Genomic DNA, 19,918 nt, shown 5'->3' with positions numbered 1-19,918 from the left:
ATCGTGACACCGGAAATTAAACAAGAAGTATCTTTAAAGAGACACTCGAACACAATAAAAATACTTATATTTGCATGAGTTATTTCGGATTTTCGTGGACGCGTTTAATTTTTTGATCGGGGAAACTTCAAGATATGATTCTAAATGGCACTACCGCGTTTCCGTATGTGTACTTTACAAGTATTCATGTACACATTAATATGGGCTTTACAATATGCAAATATATATCAAAATTTTGAACATTATATCATTTGAACCATCGATAATCATATGATATATCATAAAAGGAGGATATTGAATGAGTGTAAGTTAAAAACTGAATTTATCAAACGATTTTTGAATTAATAAAATCGTATTATGCGTGCCCCTGGCAAGCATACTATTATGTTATTAAACGAGTTCAATAAATTTAGAATTAAACTTAAACGAATTTAATATTCTATTTATCACATACAAAATATAGACATGGTTTGAAATGTAAAAGAACCAATTATCATTTACACGCTTATTACAAATATATATCGCTTACATTTAGCGCGTCTTACCGCTTTGTTTATGTAACGAAAATGGTGTCACACTAAAATATATGAACGTCTGTGCAATACCATTTTTACGGAGTCGTAAAACGCCACAGGTATGTGATAAACACTAAACATTATATACTGAGAGTACCAGAAACGTTCGGCGATGTGCACATGTGATTCTGGGATCGTGAAAGCTATTGGAAGTATCGTCATTTCAGACAAAACTTATGGAATGTCATTTGTTACTAGGTAAATTCTTTTGTTGAAGATGCTATTCACTAGAGGATTAATAAACATTCTAAAAGCAATGAAATAGGTTATTGGGAGGACGTTCACAGCCCATAACTCTCTGAGATAGTGATACTTTCGATACTCCTTTTATTTATTTTATTATTGCCGATGTGAATACGTTTCAGAGAGATCCTTTACATTATTATGCTTATTTCATAATGGCAAATCAGATTCCCTGATTTCAGTTTGTAAATTATTTCATATTTACCAATACAAAACCTACTTATATTCTGTTATTCCCTGTTAGTTAACGGAAAGTCAAACCCTTCTTAGCAAGATTTCGTCCAAAAAGGTAAAAGTTATAGTACAGCGTGCAAAAATCATGGTCCGATTTTAGGCATGAAAAATGCTGAAATGGTGTAAATGCATGTCTGCGGGTATCAAACAGAATAAATAAGCAAAACATTAATAGCCAAAATGCAAACAATGCTTACTTGAGTTGCATATCTTTATGCAAATAAAGAAATATTTTTAAATGTTCGAATGTATTGTTGTTGTTTTTTCCTGTACATACAGCGGACGTTGTCAAAGATCTGTCGATGTTTTTCATGTCATATAATCAGTATGCACTTGACATGTTTATACGAGGGTTTTTTCAAAATGTATTAGGACTGCAGCTCTACTGCTAATATTTTTCAATATACGTACACAATTTTAAACGAGACAAATACTGGAACATGTTTTCTATATATAGTGAAAAAATCAATACAAACTGTTTACAAATAACAATTCTGTGAAATTTTCAAATTACAAGGGGTACGAAACCCGGCGCACGCTAACAAAACAATAAATGACGTACAGGACATCGTTGGATAAAAACAAAATGTTACAAGCGTCATTCTTTCAGAAAGAAGTGTCCCTAGTGCTCTATGTGTCTGAATCATGTAATCATGACCAGGCGACCGGACTTCAAATGTGAAGATGTAGCGAGAAATAAAGCGATCACCTCTTATTCCACTTTAAAAGAAAACAATAAAAATTCTCGATAGCCGTCCATTTTCCACTTTTCTCGTACATTTTGGGTAATCTGGAAACTCAACAGGCACGAACTTAATATCTTAATGCAAACATGGCAAAAACGATTTCTATTATTAATGTACACATCTCATCCTATAGTTTTAACAATATGATTGAAAACAGTAACATAACGATATTTATCCCTTTTCTACTGAGTACAGTAAACCAAATTTGGAAACAATACTACTCATTATTACAGTAAATGATTTTTATAGTAGTTTATTGATACCACGTTTAGTGTTCAAGACAAATGTCTCATGTCAGAACAGAATAAGCTGACCTGGAGCAGACATAAAAAAATCACGGACAGTTTGCAAACCGTTGTTACGCCTTTAACAATTGACGCCATAACTTCCAGTCAATTTTTCTCTTTCATCATTGCCCCTTCCTGTTCGTAATCTTCGTAAAACGAGTGTTTTAATGGCAGGATAATTGTTCTTTGTTAATTGAATCATTTTGTATGTATCTGAAGAAGTATAGCCAACCTGTCCACAAAATTGAACGATCAATGAATTTTCTGTTTGTTAACGAATGTCATTCTTCTACCTTTAACGCTATGACCGCTACTGTTCAAATTTGTATAATAAAGTCATTCTGTTCCGAATTACGCCATATTCGAACATAATGTCCCTTAAATATAATTTAAACAGGTTGATGGAATATTGGAACAAACAAATAATATGTTATGAATAAATTAGAAGTACAACTTAGCTTCAACAACTATTTTGATGTACTGTGCGTGTTACCCTAGTTATTCAATATATCATGGAACACGTGTTTAGCACAATAAGTTAATGAACATATATTTAAATTATAGAAAAACTGCTTTGATCGCTTTATATATAAAATATTCTAAATTGAATGAAATAACAATTTGTAAGACTCTTAATTCTATTACATTTTAAACAACCGTCGTAAATCCAAGAAGTATTACATTGATAACATTGATTTAAAGCTTTACTATTTCGTGCCATTTTGAAATTGTCTAAAAATGATAAATTAGAGAAATCAGACTATTTCCTTCCTCTATAACAAATGGGTTATTCGGAAAACCTTTATTCTCTATTTTATATACAGAATCCGTATTCGCAAGAAAGTTGAATTTCGTTTTAAGTAATATACAAGCTTGTTACAAACATTCCGTACTTAAGTAAGATACGGACGTCGTACTAAAATGTTCCGTATATAACGGATCACTCTATATTAATCATATACGGCCTCGCATAATATACGGTCCCACACCCCTCCGTATTTTAATTTTCCGATGTTTATACCATATTAATTTTGGGCGGAGATTTCAATGCAAGGACCCGAGATTTTTTAGATTTCATTCCTAACGATGATCTTCATTATGTTTTTGGTAATGTCGATTATAAAGGTAGCTATTTTGAAATTCCACGTCAAAATAAAGATAGTATAAGAGGGAATAATTTTGGTAAAGATTTAGTAAATTTTTGTTGCATATTTGATGTTCACTTATTAAATGGCAGGTGTCATGGTGATATTAAAGGGGAATATGCGTGTTATTCTAACGACGGAGTTAGTGTTGTAGATTATATGATTGTTTCAACAAATGTTTTTCAGTATGTTAAATATTTTAAAGTCTTAGATAAAGACGATTCAGACCATTTTCCTATATGTTGCAATTTAGAATTTAAGATAAAGATACCTGTACAAAATACACTTAATCAAACAAACACGTGTAATAATATTAATATAATAAACTTCCGCTGGAAAAATAATTATAATGAAATTTTCGTGAATAGTTTATGAAACCTTTTACATGAGAATAATGATACGTTAATACAAAAACTTAACGAAAACATTAATGAGTATATAAATTTATTTATTAATTAGATTTATCATGAAGCTGGCGAATGTATGAGAATGAAGTTTAAATTTAGTTCTAATCAACCTGCATGGTGGGATGATAAATGTTTTAGATTGAAGAAACGAAAGTATCAATTATTACGTCATTTTCGTAACACAAATACACAAAATGATTTGAGATTATATAAAACTAGTCGTAATGAATTTAAAATATGTTGTGATAAAAAGAAATTTGAATACCAAAGTAAAAATAGATATAACTTAGTGAACAGCACTGATGCCATTTCATTTTGGAAACAATTGAAATCAGCCAAACCAAAAGATAATATAACAAACAATAGCATTTCTTCTAAAGAATGGTATGACTATTTCAATAAACTATTGTATGACGCAAACTTGGTAAAGGTGCTGTCACACGTGAATAACGAACATGTATCTTTTGATGAAAGTGCGAATACACTTAGTTTACCTTTTACATTATGTGAAATTGAATCAGTTATTTCTAAACTTGTAAATAATAAAAGTTCTGGATTCGACGGGATCCCATCTGAATTTCTTAAATATTCACGTCAGGACATCGGGGAACATTTGCTACTGCTATTTTACACAATTCTAACAACAGGAAATTTTCCAAATACTTGGGGTCAAAGTATTATATGTCCAGTTTACAAGTCTGGATCGCCTTCCTTACCGAACAATTATCGGGGCATTTCTATCACAAATACAATGTATAAAATATTTTCTGGCGTTGTTAATAAAAGGTTATATAATTGGGCTGAAGAAAATAATAAAATAGACGAATGTCAGGCAGGTTTCAGGTGTAATTACTCAGCTATTTATAATATTTTCTGTTTACAAGCCATGATACAAAAATACTTGTCTAAAAAAGGTGGTCGTTTTTATTGTTTATATGTCGATTTCCGAAAAACTTTTGATAAAATTGACCACTCAAAATTATTTGATTCACTACAGAAAATAGGCATTCATGGTAATTTTTTACGGGTTTTAAAATGTATGTATTCCGATTTAAAGCCTTGTGTGGAAAACTTTTTCCCGTGAAACATAGGAACAAGACAGGGAGATAAATCTAGTTCGACTATTTTTATTCTTTTTATCAATGAGTTGTCTATTTTACTTAGACAAAACTGTGGCACAGGAATATTTATTACTAATGTATATCGGATATATTATGTCTTATGTTTGCCGATGATGTAGCAAACTGTGCAGAGACTGTATCTAAATTACAACAACAATTACATGTTATTGACACTTTTTGTTATAATACTGGAATGGAAATCAATCTTGATAAAACAGAAGTAATTGTTTTCCGTAATGGTGGTCCTTTACGTAATTATGAGAAATGGTATTTCCGAGGTAAAAGCTTAAATATAACATCTATGTATAAATATATGGGACTCATTTTCACTCGTCAATTATCATAGACTCACGCTAAGGAAAAAATGGCATCTCAAGCCCAAAAGGCAAAATTATCGTTAAAATATTATCAGAAACCTTTCGGTCATTTTCCAAGTAATGAATTGTTTAAAATTTTTGACCATATGATTAAACCAATTTTATGCTATGGATCACAATTATTGGGTTTTGAATATAGCCAAACTATTGAATAAGTGCATAATGATTTTTGTCGAAAACATTTATCTGTTAAAAAAAACTACAAATACAGCTATGGTTTTAGGGGAATGTGGTAGATTGCCCTTAAGTATTTCGTACATGACAAACTGCATACGATATTTTTGTAAACTTCTGACCATGCCTTCATCTAGATATCCTAAACAGTGTTAATATTTTATGTTGAAGTCACTAGACGATGTAGGTCGAATATGTTGGGTTACCAAAGTTAAACATGTACTGTTTAGATATGGTTTTGGTTTTGTCTGGATATCTCAAGAAATTGGTGACACGAATATGTTCCTTAAACTTTTCAAACAAAGACTTATTGATTGTTGTACTCAACAATGGTATGAAAATATAACGAATTCTAGTAGATGTTTTCACTATAATAAATTTAAATCACTTTTAAATGTTGAACGATACTTATTAATAGAAATACCATTTAAACATAAAAAGGCGTTTTGTAATTTTCGTTGCTCCAACCATAAATTAGGTATAGAAATAGGCAGACATAATAATATCCCAAGGGAAGAACGTTTGTGTACAACTTGTAATGATAGTATAGATTGTGAATTCCATGCTTCTTTAATATGTAAAAAATACAAACAAATCCGTGATAAGTATTTATTCAATTGGTATTTTGGCGGAAAAGAACTACATGATTTTTATGTATTAATAGGTACACGTGATATAATCACATTAAGGAAGCTTATGTTTTATGTATATGTTTTAATGGATAACATAAACAACTAGTCTTTTTACGCATTAATAAACATTGTTAAGGTGACGCAACCATATTACTATATTGTTGTATGTATGCTATGTATTTTGGGCCTGAGGCCTTTGAACACAAATAAAGTTATTTGAATCTTGAATCTTGAATTAATAATACATATTATTAATAATGTATTAATATAATTAATGATATACGAAATTCAGTAAACTTCTGTGAATCGATATATTTTCGCAGGAAAAGTAGAATCATCGTAAGAAAAGGGAAGTTTTAAAAGTAAAGATCTACATCAAAGTATTTGTCCATGATGTGATGCTTTCTTGTTTTTAAAATATCAGCATTGCATATAAAGGAAGTAGATTGATGGTGTAAGTTTTTTTTATAGGTTAGCCACTTGTAATTCTTCAGTGAGCAGTTCAGCCAATGCATGTGATTATATCATTATCAGTTTATATCGTCTAAAATGGAATTTGGTAAAAGTAAAGCAGATGTTTCGGGATCAAGTGATTGTGGTTTGTACGAAAACACAAATATTTCGACAGGTAATACTACGGCCAAAACACAGATAATGAAAATTGAAGAGGAACTATATGAACCAATAGAATTTTGCGACTCAAGTAAAAGAAAAATGAAAAGCGGGTATAATGATACTCTAAAGCGACTGAAATGTGTGATTTTAATAATTACATTGCTGATGATTGTTGTTTTCATTACTCTGATCTCGTTGGCTATAGTCCTTTTGGTGCCAAAGAGTTCAGGTAAGTGTTTTTATATCTGGCATGACTCATTTTTACGCCATTTAATGTAATATAGATAACACATTCTTGTAAATTGATACGATATGGTATAACAAACAATCATTCAATAAAACTTCGCTTCATGCTTACTTATATTTTTATCACATAAACCGCGGCGCAGGAGTGTAATAAAGCCATTCAATAAAAACTTTATTACACTAGTTTAATAACACTTTGACGTGACGTCATTTGCGCTAAATAGAAACATAGCGTTAAAGCGCGCTAATGTTAGCGTTACACTATAGGCGCTTCATTGAGAAATTACTCATTTTAACAGTTTACTGTTCTTATTTTATATATGTGATAAAGAACTCGTTGAATAAAACAATATAATGCTCATCAGAGGCTCGCAAAATATTATTTTATTCAACTCGTTCAATGAATTTAGTATGAAACTACACTCATTGAATATCCTCTATATATCACTGAGTATTTTAATTATCATAACAATTCAGTCGACAGTCATTGGGCACAATGGTCAAGCTGGACCTCGTGTGACGTAACATGTGGTAATGGAAAACATCTAAGGCTAAGAACATGTACAAATCAATTGGCTACGACACATGAGTGTATTGGAGAAAGCTTGCAGACTGGTGAATGCACAAATGGCAACTGTACAGGTGTTTATTGACTTTAACAGTAATTTTAGATACTGATTGAATTTCGAAATTCACCTTGCTTTGAACATTTTGATAGACACACATAATTACAGAGCTTTAATGTTTAAATATATTTGATAATCCGCAACGGAATCAGACAAAAGGTGTTTTAACGTTTGGCGCGAGAATAAAATGAGATTTTAAAAACAATATACACTTTATATACAGAAATAACAAATAGACGGTCCGAAAAACGACCAGGCCACGCGTAAATCCCCCGGATATTTTGCTTTGGTAAGGTTTTTGAGCCTTATATTGTGTAAAACAATGCTTTCCGAATCTGCAACGCAATCACACAAATGGTAAAAATTGTGTTTTGTCGTTGTTGTTTTTTTTTATGTTCTTTTTACGAAATTTATAAAATTATATAGACTTAAGGAACTTACCGTTTTCGTTAGAGCTCTGAACCTTACATTGTGGTGAGGAGAAAATAGATACTGAAAATCAATACAATCTACTTGATCAGTACATTTTTTTTAAATTGTAATAAAATTGTTAGACCACTGTATCGTGATCTATCGAAAAAAATGCAAATCTCAGTTTAAGAAGAGAATTGTCTCCATGACTTTACATTGGAAATTTTCAATCGATTTATAGTAATAGCTATAGTTATATAGATAAAAGCAAATGGTCCAAAAACGACAAATCTTCGAGAAATTCCACCAGATATATTACTTTGATTAGGACTTTTGCCATCATATTGTGCAAAGCAGACTATCTGAACTAATACAAAAACGAATCTGTGACGTAATAAGATAAATGATGTTTAAAGGTTGGCTAAAGAAAATTTTTACGACAATTTATACATTTTATATACGGAAAGAAAACATCAATGGTCCAAACAAACAACCATTTAATGAAGGTCTGTTCTACCATTATCCTTGCGTAAGAGCTTTATGCCCTACATTGCTGTCCTGTAAATCAATACAATATACTTGCTCATTTCATTATCATTTAAAGTACCTAGCGCTCATTCTACAATGGCTAACTGTGCATGACTTCAACTCCTATAGAAACGTGCTGAAAAGCGAGTTTTTATCACACGCCACTTAACTCCAATCTTAAAATGTTTTAAGATCACCTGGTATTGTAATCATATTATTGAGCCAACGGTTGACTGATTCCGTTGCAGATTTGTTTTTGTGCAAGTATAAATGGTTTCATTGCACAGCATGAGGACCAGAGCCTTAACCCAAGCAATATGCCTGAGAGGCTTTTGAGTGGCTTGGTCGTTTTCGGACCGGCGATTTGCTCTTTTCTAAAAAACTGTAATCGACAGAACATTTCCAAACCGACGTCATATAGACACAGCCCTTCTGATACCGAGATTAACATTATTTCGAAATAATATATTCTATATGTAACAATATTTAGGTACACAATAAATGTATTTTGAATAAACACTCTTATTTTTAGTCGGTGGTCAATGGTCACATTGGTCAAGCTGGACTTCTTGTGATGTAACGTGTGGACAAGGAACTCATTTACGTTCTAGAACATGTATAAATCTAGTTCAAGCGAATGATGTAATCGATTGTCCTGGGAAGACTGTTCAAACCGCTGAATGTTCAAAAGGCAACTGTCCAGGTCCACATTTTACAACTCAATATTATAGAAAGTAACAAAATGAGTGTTAAATCATTTTGGATTTGTTAGAATTCTTATTAAATATGTTCTCATACAATTCTATTTATTACATAAACGCAGTAAAATGACTTCTAATAACTGCGTCAAATTAGATGTGTTACATCTTTTTGAGTTAATATATGACTTACAATATACAGTTTTTACTCTGGTTTACTGATCTTTCACTACTGTTTACACTGTGCTGCTAACCCTTATGTTAGACATGTTTCAAATGGCGCCATTGTTACTCTCCTTTTTTGAAAGAATTTCGTTCTTGGGACAACGTCATTATGCCGTTATAAATGAAGTTGTAAATTCATACGCTTCTATAAGATTAAATCCTGAATGAAAATATAAGTTTTCTTAATTGTTTTCTCAAAAATATCATAGACTTGTTACATGTAATAAAATGAATTAAATAACGACAATCGTCACAATCTTGAATACTAAGCTCTTGTGTAACTGTTTTACCGAAACTCGACAGAGCCTCGTTATCGCCGTAAACATATACCCTCAAAGCTACAATTTCCAGTCTGTTCCGGCAACAGGTGTAAGATTATTATAATGTAAGCGTATTATTACGATTTAACGGACAGCAATTTGCAGCATAATTATAATTCTATATGTGGTATTATTTTGAGAATTACAAATAATTGGTATCACCATATAAAAAAAATCAATCAATAAGTCATGATACTTATTAATTTAGCTTTTCAATAAACACTTTTAAGAGCAAAATGTATTACAAAGCGATATTTTAATACGTTAAATTTGGCAAGAATCTGTATTTGAATACGGGAATAATTCTCATGTAACATAATGCAATGAAGTCCATCTGTTGACAATAGTATTAAAATAAGTAATCATGCTGCTTTTATATAAAACTTTAAAGTTTCCATATACAAAAAAATGTGGTTATTTTCTACAAAATAAAATATGATCAACATGTACAACGAATGGATCTGCTCGAATATATTTCACAACATAATTTGTAAACAGCACGTTTCATTTATTTTTTAAGCATGAATACTTCAATGTCGTGTCAAACATTTTGATTTCCAGTCGATGGTCAGTGGGCATATTGGTCCAGATGGACCTCATGTGACGTCACATGTGGCACTGGAAGTCGATTACGGACAAGAAGATGTACAAATCCAAGGCCCGAGAATAAAGGAAATGATTGTATTGGAGGAAGTTTACAAAGAAGTCAATGCTCAGTAGGAACCTGTTCAGGTAAAGAATAACAGATTGCATAACGCACCAATTGTGCTTTTAAAATTGAATAGCGGTTTCCGTTTTAAAGATCTTACATTTCCTATATGTTTATAGGCGACGTTTCTTAAAAGTTTCTAGGCGACGTTTAATGTTACGCGCCTAGCAATTTCGTGAAACACCAACCTTAATGATATGATCTGCAGTGCGTGGGTGTGGCATTTTCGAATCAAAGCCACAGTTAATCAGTCTATATTTCAAACTTTCGTGTCTGCACTGTATGTTTCGAACCAAATGAATGAAATTAAAACTATTTGGCAGAAACTAACAAATACTGAGATGATGTGCAGAAAGCAGGACTCGGCTTCCTCAGATCAAGGTCTATTCCAAATAATTTTGTAAGTTTATTTGTAGCAAACGCTAATATATTAGTATGTTATTTCCAATTATCCCTTAAAAATAAATAATACTACGACAAACTAAACATATCGACTTAATCTGATAGATTTATTATTATCAAGAAGATTTGAAATATGATAAGTATGTGATTTACAATAAATTAAGAATTAGGGCAGTATGATAATAAAACACAGTCATAATAAAATTGTTAATTGATAAGCTATGGTCTTACTTAAAATTATACTAAGACTAGATACCATGCTGCTTTAATATTAAAGCTCATATCATAGTTTCCACATAACATGAAGTTATTTTCTTTAAAGTCGTATAAGATAAAGATAAACAACGAATTGAAAAAGTAGAATATATTTAGCAATATAAAAGTGTAAACAGTACGCCGCATTCATTCTTTTTCAATCATGTTAAACTGTTGTATAAATGTTTGTTTTCTTTTCTTATTGCCAGTCAATGGTCAGTGGGCATATTGGTCCAGTTGGACCTTATGTGACGTCACGTGTGGCAAGGGAAGTAAATTACGAACAAGAAGATGTACGAATCCAATGCCAGAAAACAAAGGAAGGGATTGTATTGGAGAAAGTTTACAGAGTAGTCTATGTTCAGAAGTAAACTGTCCAGGTATTGAATTCTATGATAATCAAAAATAACTAGCCAATTGTGATTGCTTATAAAATCTTGAAGTGATTTTCGATTTATAATTTTTAATTACATTTTAAACATCCCATCGTATAATGTGACGCACATGGCAGTCCGTCTGTCTCTCCGCTATGTGCCTTTTAAACAGATTTCATGAAATTGAATCTAAAATATCAAGTGAACAATAACGATAAGCGAAGCTAGGGGTTGAGCTTTTTGCAAACATAGCACCTTGATTCTTGATTATTTTTGGGGATAATATTTTGTGCTTTTGAAATACTGATGTAATATATGTAAAATATTACACCAGTAATTCAAAAGCACAACCTATTTTTTATCATTTAAAACAAACATTGTTATTACTTCAAGTCAAAATATGAAAAAAATAAAGCATAGATAAGCATATCTATTAAGTTATCCTTAAACAAAACCTCCGTCCGGTTAGCTCAAGTAGAAGATCATTTGACTGTAATCGGACGACGCGAAATGTACAAGTCACCTTCTTTGTGATTGATTACGAAATCTTCTCTATGGTTATTCGAACTGTACCTCTGCTCTGGTATGTACAGAAGAAATATCTGTTCTTTGTTCTAGCTGGTACATGTAAAATGTTTGACAGCCTGTCCAGAAAGAATACGGTGGCTTGCCTCTTTTCTGGTGAATTTAAAGGCTTACTGCGGTGATCCAGAGGTTATACTACAAAAGCCACGATCACATTCTTGTGGCAAGAAATTTTCTTCTTGGCATGAATCAGTAAAGAACTCAACAAAAGATAAATAAAATAATTTTGCACATATGGTTATGCCACTGCGATGGGGGTCACTTAGTATCATAATTGTAGTTGTACCATACAATCGGCCTCAACTCACATTTAAAGATTGTTAGATAACTTTAAAAAAATGTATTCTGACGTATTTTCTGCAGCCTATTTGGTGCTATTGTTGTAGAAAAGGAAATATGTCATTTCAAGTGATTGTTGTTGTGTTTTCAATTATCGTTGACTGTACCCTTTTTTACACAATCAGTATAATCCAATGTTATAAGTTGTATGAGTGTTTAGCTGGATGGTCTTACATATTATATCCGTATTTATGCTTATATTATTTTGATTTATCACTTCTATAATTCAAGTTTATTTGGCCAATACTTTATTTGTATAATCTCTCCTTTTATTTCAGCCGATATGTCTGCATTCTCCGTGACACAACCAGATTCCTACAGCAAAATAAACGGAATTAATAAACTAAACTTTTCAAGTACCATTTACAAGTTTGGAAATGATTTTAATATCTCAACTGGAACTTACACATGTAGTACACCTGGTGTGTACCACTTTTCTGCAGCATTGGTGAAGAAACGGGACACATCAAGGGTTGACCGAGTTTATTGTTATCTTAACAAGAATTTCCAGAATTTGATATACATATCGGTGAATCCAACTGACGATGACACAGACAAAGGTCATGCTGCTGTATCTCAGTCTATAGTGATTAATCTTGATGCTGGGGACACTGTGTACTTAACTGGATGCAACGGTCAGCCAAGCACATACATGGATAGATGGTCTTCTTTTACTGGTTTCCTTCTATATCATAGAAAGTGAACCTTACGTTCAAAATTTGTAAAAAACATATTTAATTTGCTTCTGTTATCTCGCTGTACACTTAATGCCATTTCAGCTTAAATAGTAACACTTGAAATAATACCATCTATTAGCTGTTATAAGTAAACACTCATTGCACGTGCTAAAAATATGTCCAGTCAGCTTCTCTATGTTTATACATCATTTTATTACACTAAAAACATAAAGCTTACTTGATTTTAATATTATTTCGTCATATTGCCAAACAACTCCAGACTCTACTTTTTATAATATTACACGGTGAAATAAATCAATATTTACGATAATATGAGCAAGTAAATTTCAGCTAAAATAGATAGGTCTACATTTTCATAAGTATTTCAAATATTTCCAAAAGCAATAGAAATGTATCGTTTAGATATTCTTACAATGTATTTCTTGAAAAAAATGTTGATCAAGTTATTGACCGATTGAGTATGAAAATTTATATAATGAAAAATATATAAAATTTGATTTTAGAAAAGTTTATTATCTGCTACATGAACACGTTATATCGGATCATATTTCATACTCTTACCTTACTCTAACCAACAATATCTATATACATGTATGATTATTTATTGGTTTGATATCATGTATTATCAATACTACTATCATTACAATTATTTATGTTATACAAATGTATGTGTGATATTATTAAAAGGAAATTTGTCAACTTCTAAATAAAACATGTCTGAAATGTTTTGACCAGAGCAAGGTGTCGTTAATTACTTACGATGTTATTTTATTGTCTTGTGAAAACTAGATTCTCTGTCTTCCTTTTCGATTTTTTTCACTTCCTTCACATAGCACTTGTACTTAACTGAAAATACATCACGATACATAATTACCATTTCCGGAGTTATCCACTTCAGCAATATCTGAAGACATGTATTATAGTCATGATAATAGCAAACATTTTCAACTCATTTTACAAATGAAACAAAAGGCCTTTTGTAGGGATAAACAGTACAAAAATCCAAATTGTAAGAAATCATTTGTGTTTGACAGAAAATGATATTACCATTTGGCAATGAAACAGCATCAAGATGAGAGTGTCTGTTTTTATTGGCAGTAGTGAAATCATTACTTGAAACAGTTAAAATTAAACAGCAAATATGAAGCTTATTAACTGCAACAAGAATACGTTTTCTTCTACGTGATTTATTGTTTCAGGTCTCTCATCCATTGCATAACTTTTTTAGAGAAATGCATGTTCAAACTACTTGATATCATAATAAAGAATATCAGATATATAATAACTTATTAGAGTAAAGGAAGTAGAAAGGTTGTTGCATTAATTTTACCACCCTACTTTTAATCAATATTCTATTTTACATACTCAACAATGTTTAAAAAAACATAAGAATGAGTGTATTCTAATGTTTCAATAAAGTTTTTTTATATCCTTCAAGTGTAGCGTGTTATTATTAATGGTAATTGACTTTGATCTTGAAAGAAAACGTTTTCTAGCATGTATGTATCTAAGACATGTAGAATATTTTTGTTTCATGTGTAAGATAAAATTTTATTTCATCCAGTGAGCTATAAAAACAGTATTCTCACGAGTGGCGATTATGCTTAAAGCACGTTTAAATGAAATTTCTTCAATATTAACTTTAAAATTAAATATGTTGTCCACACTGGTAGCCTCTATTTCAGACGATTTGCTCATAAAAATAAGAGAAATTTTGAGCTAAAAAAATAAGTACGACAATCAACGTTTAATGGCGATTGTCATAGGGTACAAAGTACTACATTATATTTCAACAAAGTTTCAACAAACTTAATTTTCTATCAAGATTTGTCATTTCTTTAGTTAAATCAAACACTGAATCATCTGTAGATTTTGACCGAACACTTTCATTGACTTCTTCTTCGCTTTCGATTTTCTGTTGATCTACTTCAAATGATACACTGTTTTTTAAATCCTGGTGTATATGTTTGTCTATGTTCACGATTTTGAATGTTTCTATTTTCTTCTCCAAATCTGTTTCTAATTTGTGTCTTTTCTTGTCTATTCACTATGTCACTTTGTTGTTTACTTAAGTTTTCCAATTTATAATCATTGTTTAATGCATTTTGTCTACTCCTTGCTGGTACATCATCATAAAATTCCAATTCCGCATTATGAATCTCATCTGTTGGCAACTGTCCTGCACTGTCTCTATAAGACCTTAATCCATATCCTCTTCTAGAATTATCTCTTGATGTATAACTTTTGCCAAAAGTGTCTTTATAATCAGGCAACTGTACCTTTGATCAGTCAAATGTTTCCTATCTATAATTATGTTCATTTGCTATATCATATTTATCCTCCTTTTCTGTATGTCTCCTTTCCTCCGTCTCTCTATCTCTCCTTTCTTCCATTTTTCTATCTCTCATTTCAACCATTTCTCTGTCTCTTTTTTTCATCCATTTCTCTATGTCTCCTTTCCTCCATTTCTCTATCTCTCATTTCCACCATTTCTCTATCTCTTTTTTTCCTCCATTTCTCTATCTCTCCTTTCCTGAATTTCGTTTTCTCTTTAGCATTTCTTCTGAGCTTTCTATACTCGCTATCAGAAATTTCAGGATTTATTTCTACACTAAGCAACTTGTTTGTATTTCAATATTGTAGTTAACTAAGTTTAGCTTCCAAGATATTCACAACACTCCAAATACAATAACACTTCTATTCTTCAAACTAAGTGTAGCTTCCAAGATATTCACAACACTCCAAATACAATAAAACTTCTACTCTGAGTTTCTCTCAGCATTCACAATTATGTTATTCTAAATTCAAAGAGTTACATGAAATTCTTATTTCTTCATAACAATCCATCACTTTATTTTATATGTGAACACAATGTTAGCTTTTTTATTCAATGTATTGAACATTCAATATATTCACTTTCAGTTTATTGTAATATCGTAAGTGACACTCAATTAATTCAGAAAATCCTCTTAAACACATCTAGTCAATAGTATATCTCCAAATTCAACACATTTTCTTCAAGTATGTATTTATCACATGATGAATTCCAATCCAATTCCATATATCAGTTATGTACTATTTCATATACAGCTATCCAATATATGTGTTTTGACTATTTTAAGTCTTAAATGATTTAATTTTTTGTAAACCAATTTTCATCACAACAATATTGTATCTGCTAGTATATTTGTTTCATTCGAAAACATGTACATCAATCCATCCATACACAATCTTCAACAGAACTTTATATTTACATTTATTCACAATGTTATTCCATATCACTATACACAATGTTTCATAACATTTCAACATCACAATTCATACAGTTTTCACATATTCCTTTCAGTACTCATACATTTACAAATCTTATTTCAATTGTCAATCAACAACTTTCATTATTCACAATTCAACTTCAATTTTCATATTCTAAGGTTGTAACAATATTCATTCAGTCTGTTATTAACAACGATTTCATTATTTTCTTCCAATCTTTATATATATTACATTCATCTTCTCTATAAAGCTCTTGTATATATATATTTCCTAAATATACTTTTGAAGTATATTTCAATATGTTTGACAAGATTATTTCATAATCTTTCTATATAATTCTACTTTCAAGTTTTCACAATTTCATCTTCACAACACAATTATACTTTAATATATATCAATCCACTTCACAATATTGATGTAGTTTTATTCATGATTTTGTATTAAACTGATATAGATATTTTAAGAACTATAAAACTGAAAATAAGTTAAATGAAAATACAGTTGACGGTCTTTAGGCACAACGTTCAATCTGGACCTTATGTGAGAAAACGTGTGGTAACAGAACGCAAATACGGACAAGAACATGTACAAATCCGGTGCATATTGATAAGGGAAGTTACTGTATTGGAGACAGTTTACAAATCAGTATTTAATCAAAAGACAACTGTTCAGGTCTTAATTTAAAATTCTTTTTATAGAAAATTAATGTTTAACCGGACATGGAAATATAATTGAACATTTCTTAAATTTACGTTTGTGGCGAACGACAGAGACTAATCTACTTCTTGCTTTTATTTCACAAAAATAACCGTTTTGATTTTGAAAAGGCAACTATAGTTATATGCATGCCATATCTGACATGATAATATTGTACAGATACCTTAACAATTTTGATGATGTAAATTCAAAAATTGTCAATTGAATATACAGTGTTATATAGGCTTTTGCAAAGACATCTTTGACTCCTGTCTCTTGTTGTTTGCCAAACAAAAACAGATGAAGTCCATGCACTTGAAAATAATTTGTATTCAGTCATTGAATATAATATCTAGTCGTTTTATTTTACCTAACCCTGTTGTTATCCTTAGTCGTATTATATCATGCAGCCTTTAAATCTATCAGATTTGGAATAAGCAATGTACTGTTTTCCTTTGCATGAAACCTGTGTCCACTTAGGTAAAAACGTTGAACTAAAGAGTTCGAACCTTTATCGTAAATGTTCTAAATAAGTGTGTACATTCATGAAAATATCAGCAAAGCCAAAGACAGAAGAACCTTCCAACAATTTTAAATAAACTATTTTAGTAGATGGTCAATGGACATAGTGGTCAAGCATGTGGAAGGGGAACACATCAACGTTCAAAAATATGTACAAATCCAGCTCCAGCTCAAAATGGACTCGAATGTACAGGAGAAAATACACAAACTGTTTAATGCTCAAAAGGCACCTCATTTCATTTCATTATACAATATAAAAAATGATAAATAGAATGAATGTGAATTATATGAAAAGAATGTGCTTCTCACTAAGATCAAGATTTCAGATAAAAACTCATTTAAGTCACTACAAGTTTGTTTTATTGACCCTTTACAATATAGAATAAAATAAAAAGAATGAATAATAGAATGTGGTTCTCACTAAGGTCATGATTTAAAAGTCAAGTTATGTTTTATTGACCCGTTACAATTAGAAAGAAATGATCAGTCATCTCCAAAATTGAATTTGATACCTTAACTTTTTATCTACCTACATACTTAAAGAAAATTGAAATTAAACATATTCAACGAACGGAAAATAAAACTGCTCGAATATAAGTCCCAAAATTAATAAAAATATTAATTTCGCATCAAACATTTTATTTCAAGTCGATGGTCAATTGGCCTATTAGTCAAGTTGGACTCAATGTGATGTCACATTAGATGAAGGAAGGCAACTACGAACAAGAAGGTGTGCAAATCCGATGCCCGAGAATAAAGGAAAGGACTGTTTTGGAGAAACTTTACAGAGTAATCAATGCTCAAGGGGAAACTGTCTAAGAACATAATTATAAATTAAATAATGGATCATTCAATAAAGTTGGTTTCATTAATATATAATAGCTTTACGTAGCTTTAAACAGTTTTGTAGACAGATAAACAGTTAAGTTTAAGAGGTATTGTTTGTCTTTCAAGAATGAAATTAACTGACACGATCCTTCTTTCAGACAGATAATACTACTGCCGAAACGCAGATAATGAAAATTGAAGAGGAACATTATGCACCATTAGAATTTTGGGATTCACATTAAAGAAAAAAGAAAAGCGGGTATAATGATACTCTAAAGCGACTGAAATGTGTGATTTATGTAATGACAGTGCTGATGATTGTTGTTTTCATTACTCTGATCTCGTTGGTTATAGTCCTTTTAGTGCCAAAGAGTTTTGTTTTATTTCTCCTTCTTCTTCTTCTTCCTCTTTTTCTTCTTCTTCTTCTTCTTCTGCTTCTTCCTCTCCCCCTTCTTCTTCTTCTTACGCATCTGGTACTAATCATTTTAACGCCACTTAATGTAATAAATATCAAATTCTTGTAAATTAATATGATATTATAATACAAATAATCATTCAATAAAACTTTTGTTTATGATTACTGATATTTTCACATCACTGTATTAATTTCAGATCTCACAATACGTCTAAGAATTTGACTATCATAAAATCTCAAACAGTTATTGGGCTCAATGGTTAAGTTGGACCTCGTGAGACGTAACATGTGGTAATGGAAAACATCTACGGCTACGAACATGTACAAATCCATTGGCTACGAAAAATGATTGTATTGGAGAAAGCTTGCAGACTTGTGAATGCACAGTTGGCAATTGTATAGGTGTTTATTAACTCAAAGGTATGGTTGTTTTTTGTTGTTTTTGTTGTTGTTTTTTTTCTGTTTTCTTTTCTTTTATTTTGTTGTTGTTGCTTTTTTGTTACGAAAGTTTATAAACTTTATATACAGAAATAATGAATAGATGGTCCAAAAAGAGCACCATTTTATGCGGGCCTCTTCTGTCATTTCTTCGCGTTAAAGCTTTGAGCATTACATTGTTTTGGAGACGATAGATCCTGTAAATCAGTGCAATCTACTATTAAGTACGTAGATCGTGATCGATCGAACAAATGTAAATCTCAGTATTAGAACAGTTTTGTCTCAATTACTTTACTTTGGAAATTTTCAGTCGAACTGTAGTAAAGGAGATAACAGCAAATCGCCGGTCCAAAAACGACAAATTTTCTTAGAATTCCACCGGACATTTTGCTTGGAGTAGGGCTTTGGCCATCATATTGTGCATAACAGACTCTCTGAATTCAAACAAAAACGACTCTGCAACGCAATGAGACAAATGATGTTTAACGGTTGGCTCGAGAAAATGATGATTTTTCGACAATTTATACATTTTTATACGTAAAGAAATAAATCTTCGGTCCAAAAAACGACCATTTTACAGGGGTCTCTTCTATCATTTTCCTTGCGTTAGAGCTTTGAGTCCTTCATTGTTGTGAAGAAGATCCTGTAAATCAATACAATATACTTCCATTATTTCTGTACGTTGCGTTCATTCTACAAAGGCTTACTGTGCAAGACTTCGACTGCTATAAAAACGTGCTGTGAAAAGCGAGTTATAATCACATACTACTAAAC

General features: G+C 31.1%; 1 protein-coding gene across 1 annotated transcript; it reads left to right on the top strand.

The window, feature by feature from the left end:
• The first annotated feature begins 6,418 nt into the window (after positions 1 to 6,418).
• On the top strand, positions 6,419 to 13,951 carry LOC132741703 (thrombospondin-2-like). The gene is made up of 6 exons (XM_060729941.1): positions 6,419 to 6,785; positions 7,280 to 7,444; positions 8,900 to 9,070; positions 10,172 to 10,342; positions 11,186 to 11,356; positions 12,553 to 13,951. Exons 1-6 carry the CDS (start codon positions 6,491 to 6,493, stop codon positions 12,975 to 12,977), a joined length of 1,398 nt encoding a protein of 465 aa, XP_060585924.1. The 5' UTR covers positions 6,419 to 6,490; the 3' UTR covers positions 12,978 to 13,951.
• The last annotated feature ends 5,967 nt before the right edge of the window (positions 13,952 to 19,918 follow it).

Source organism: Ruditapes philippinarum, unplaced genomic scaffold (assembly GCF_026571515.1).
Source record: "Ruditapes philippinarum isolate M1 unplaced genomic scaffold, ASM2657151v2 ctg737_1_1_1_1, whole genome shotgun sequence".
In the NCBI taxonomy this organism is placed as follows: domain Eukaryota; kingdom Metazoa; phylum Mollusca; class Bivalvia; order Venerida; family Veneridae; genus Ruditapes; species Ruditapes philippinarum.
This window is presented reverse-complemented; position numbering and strand designations above follow the sequence as displayed.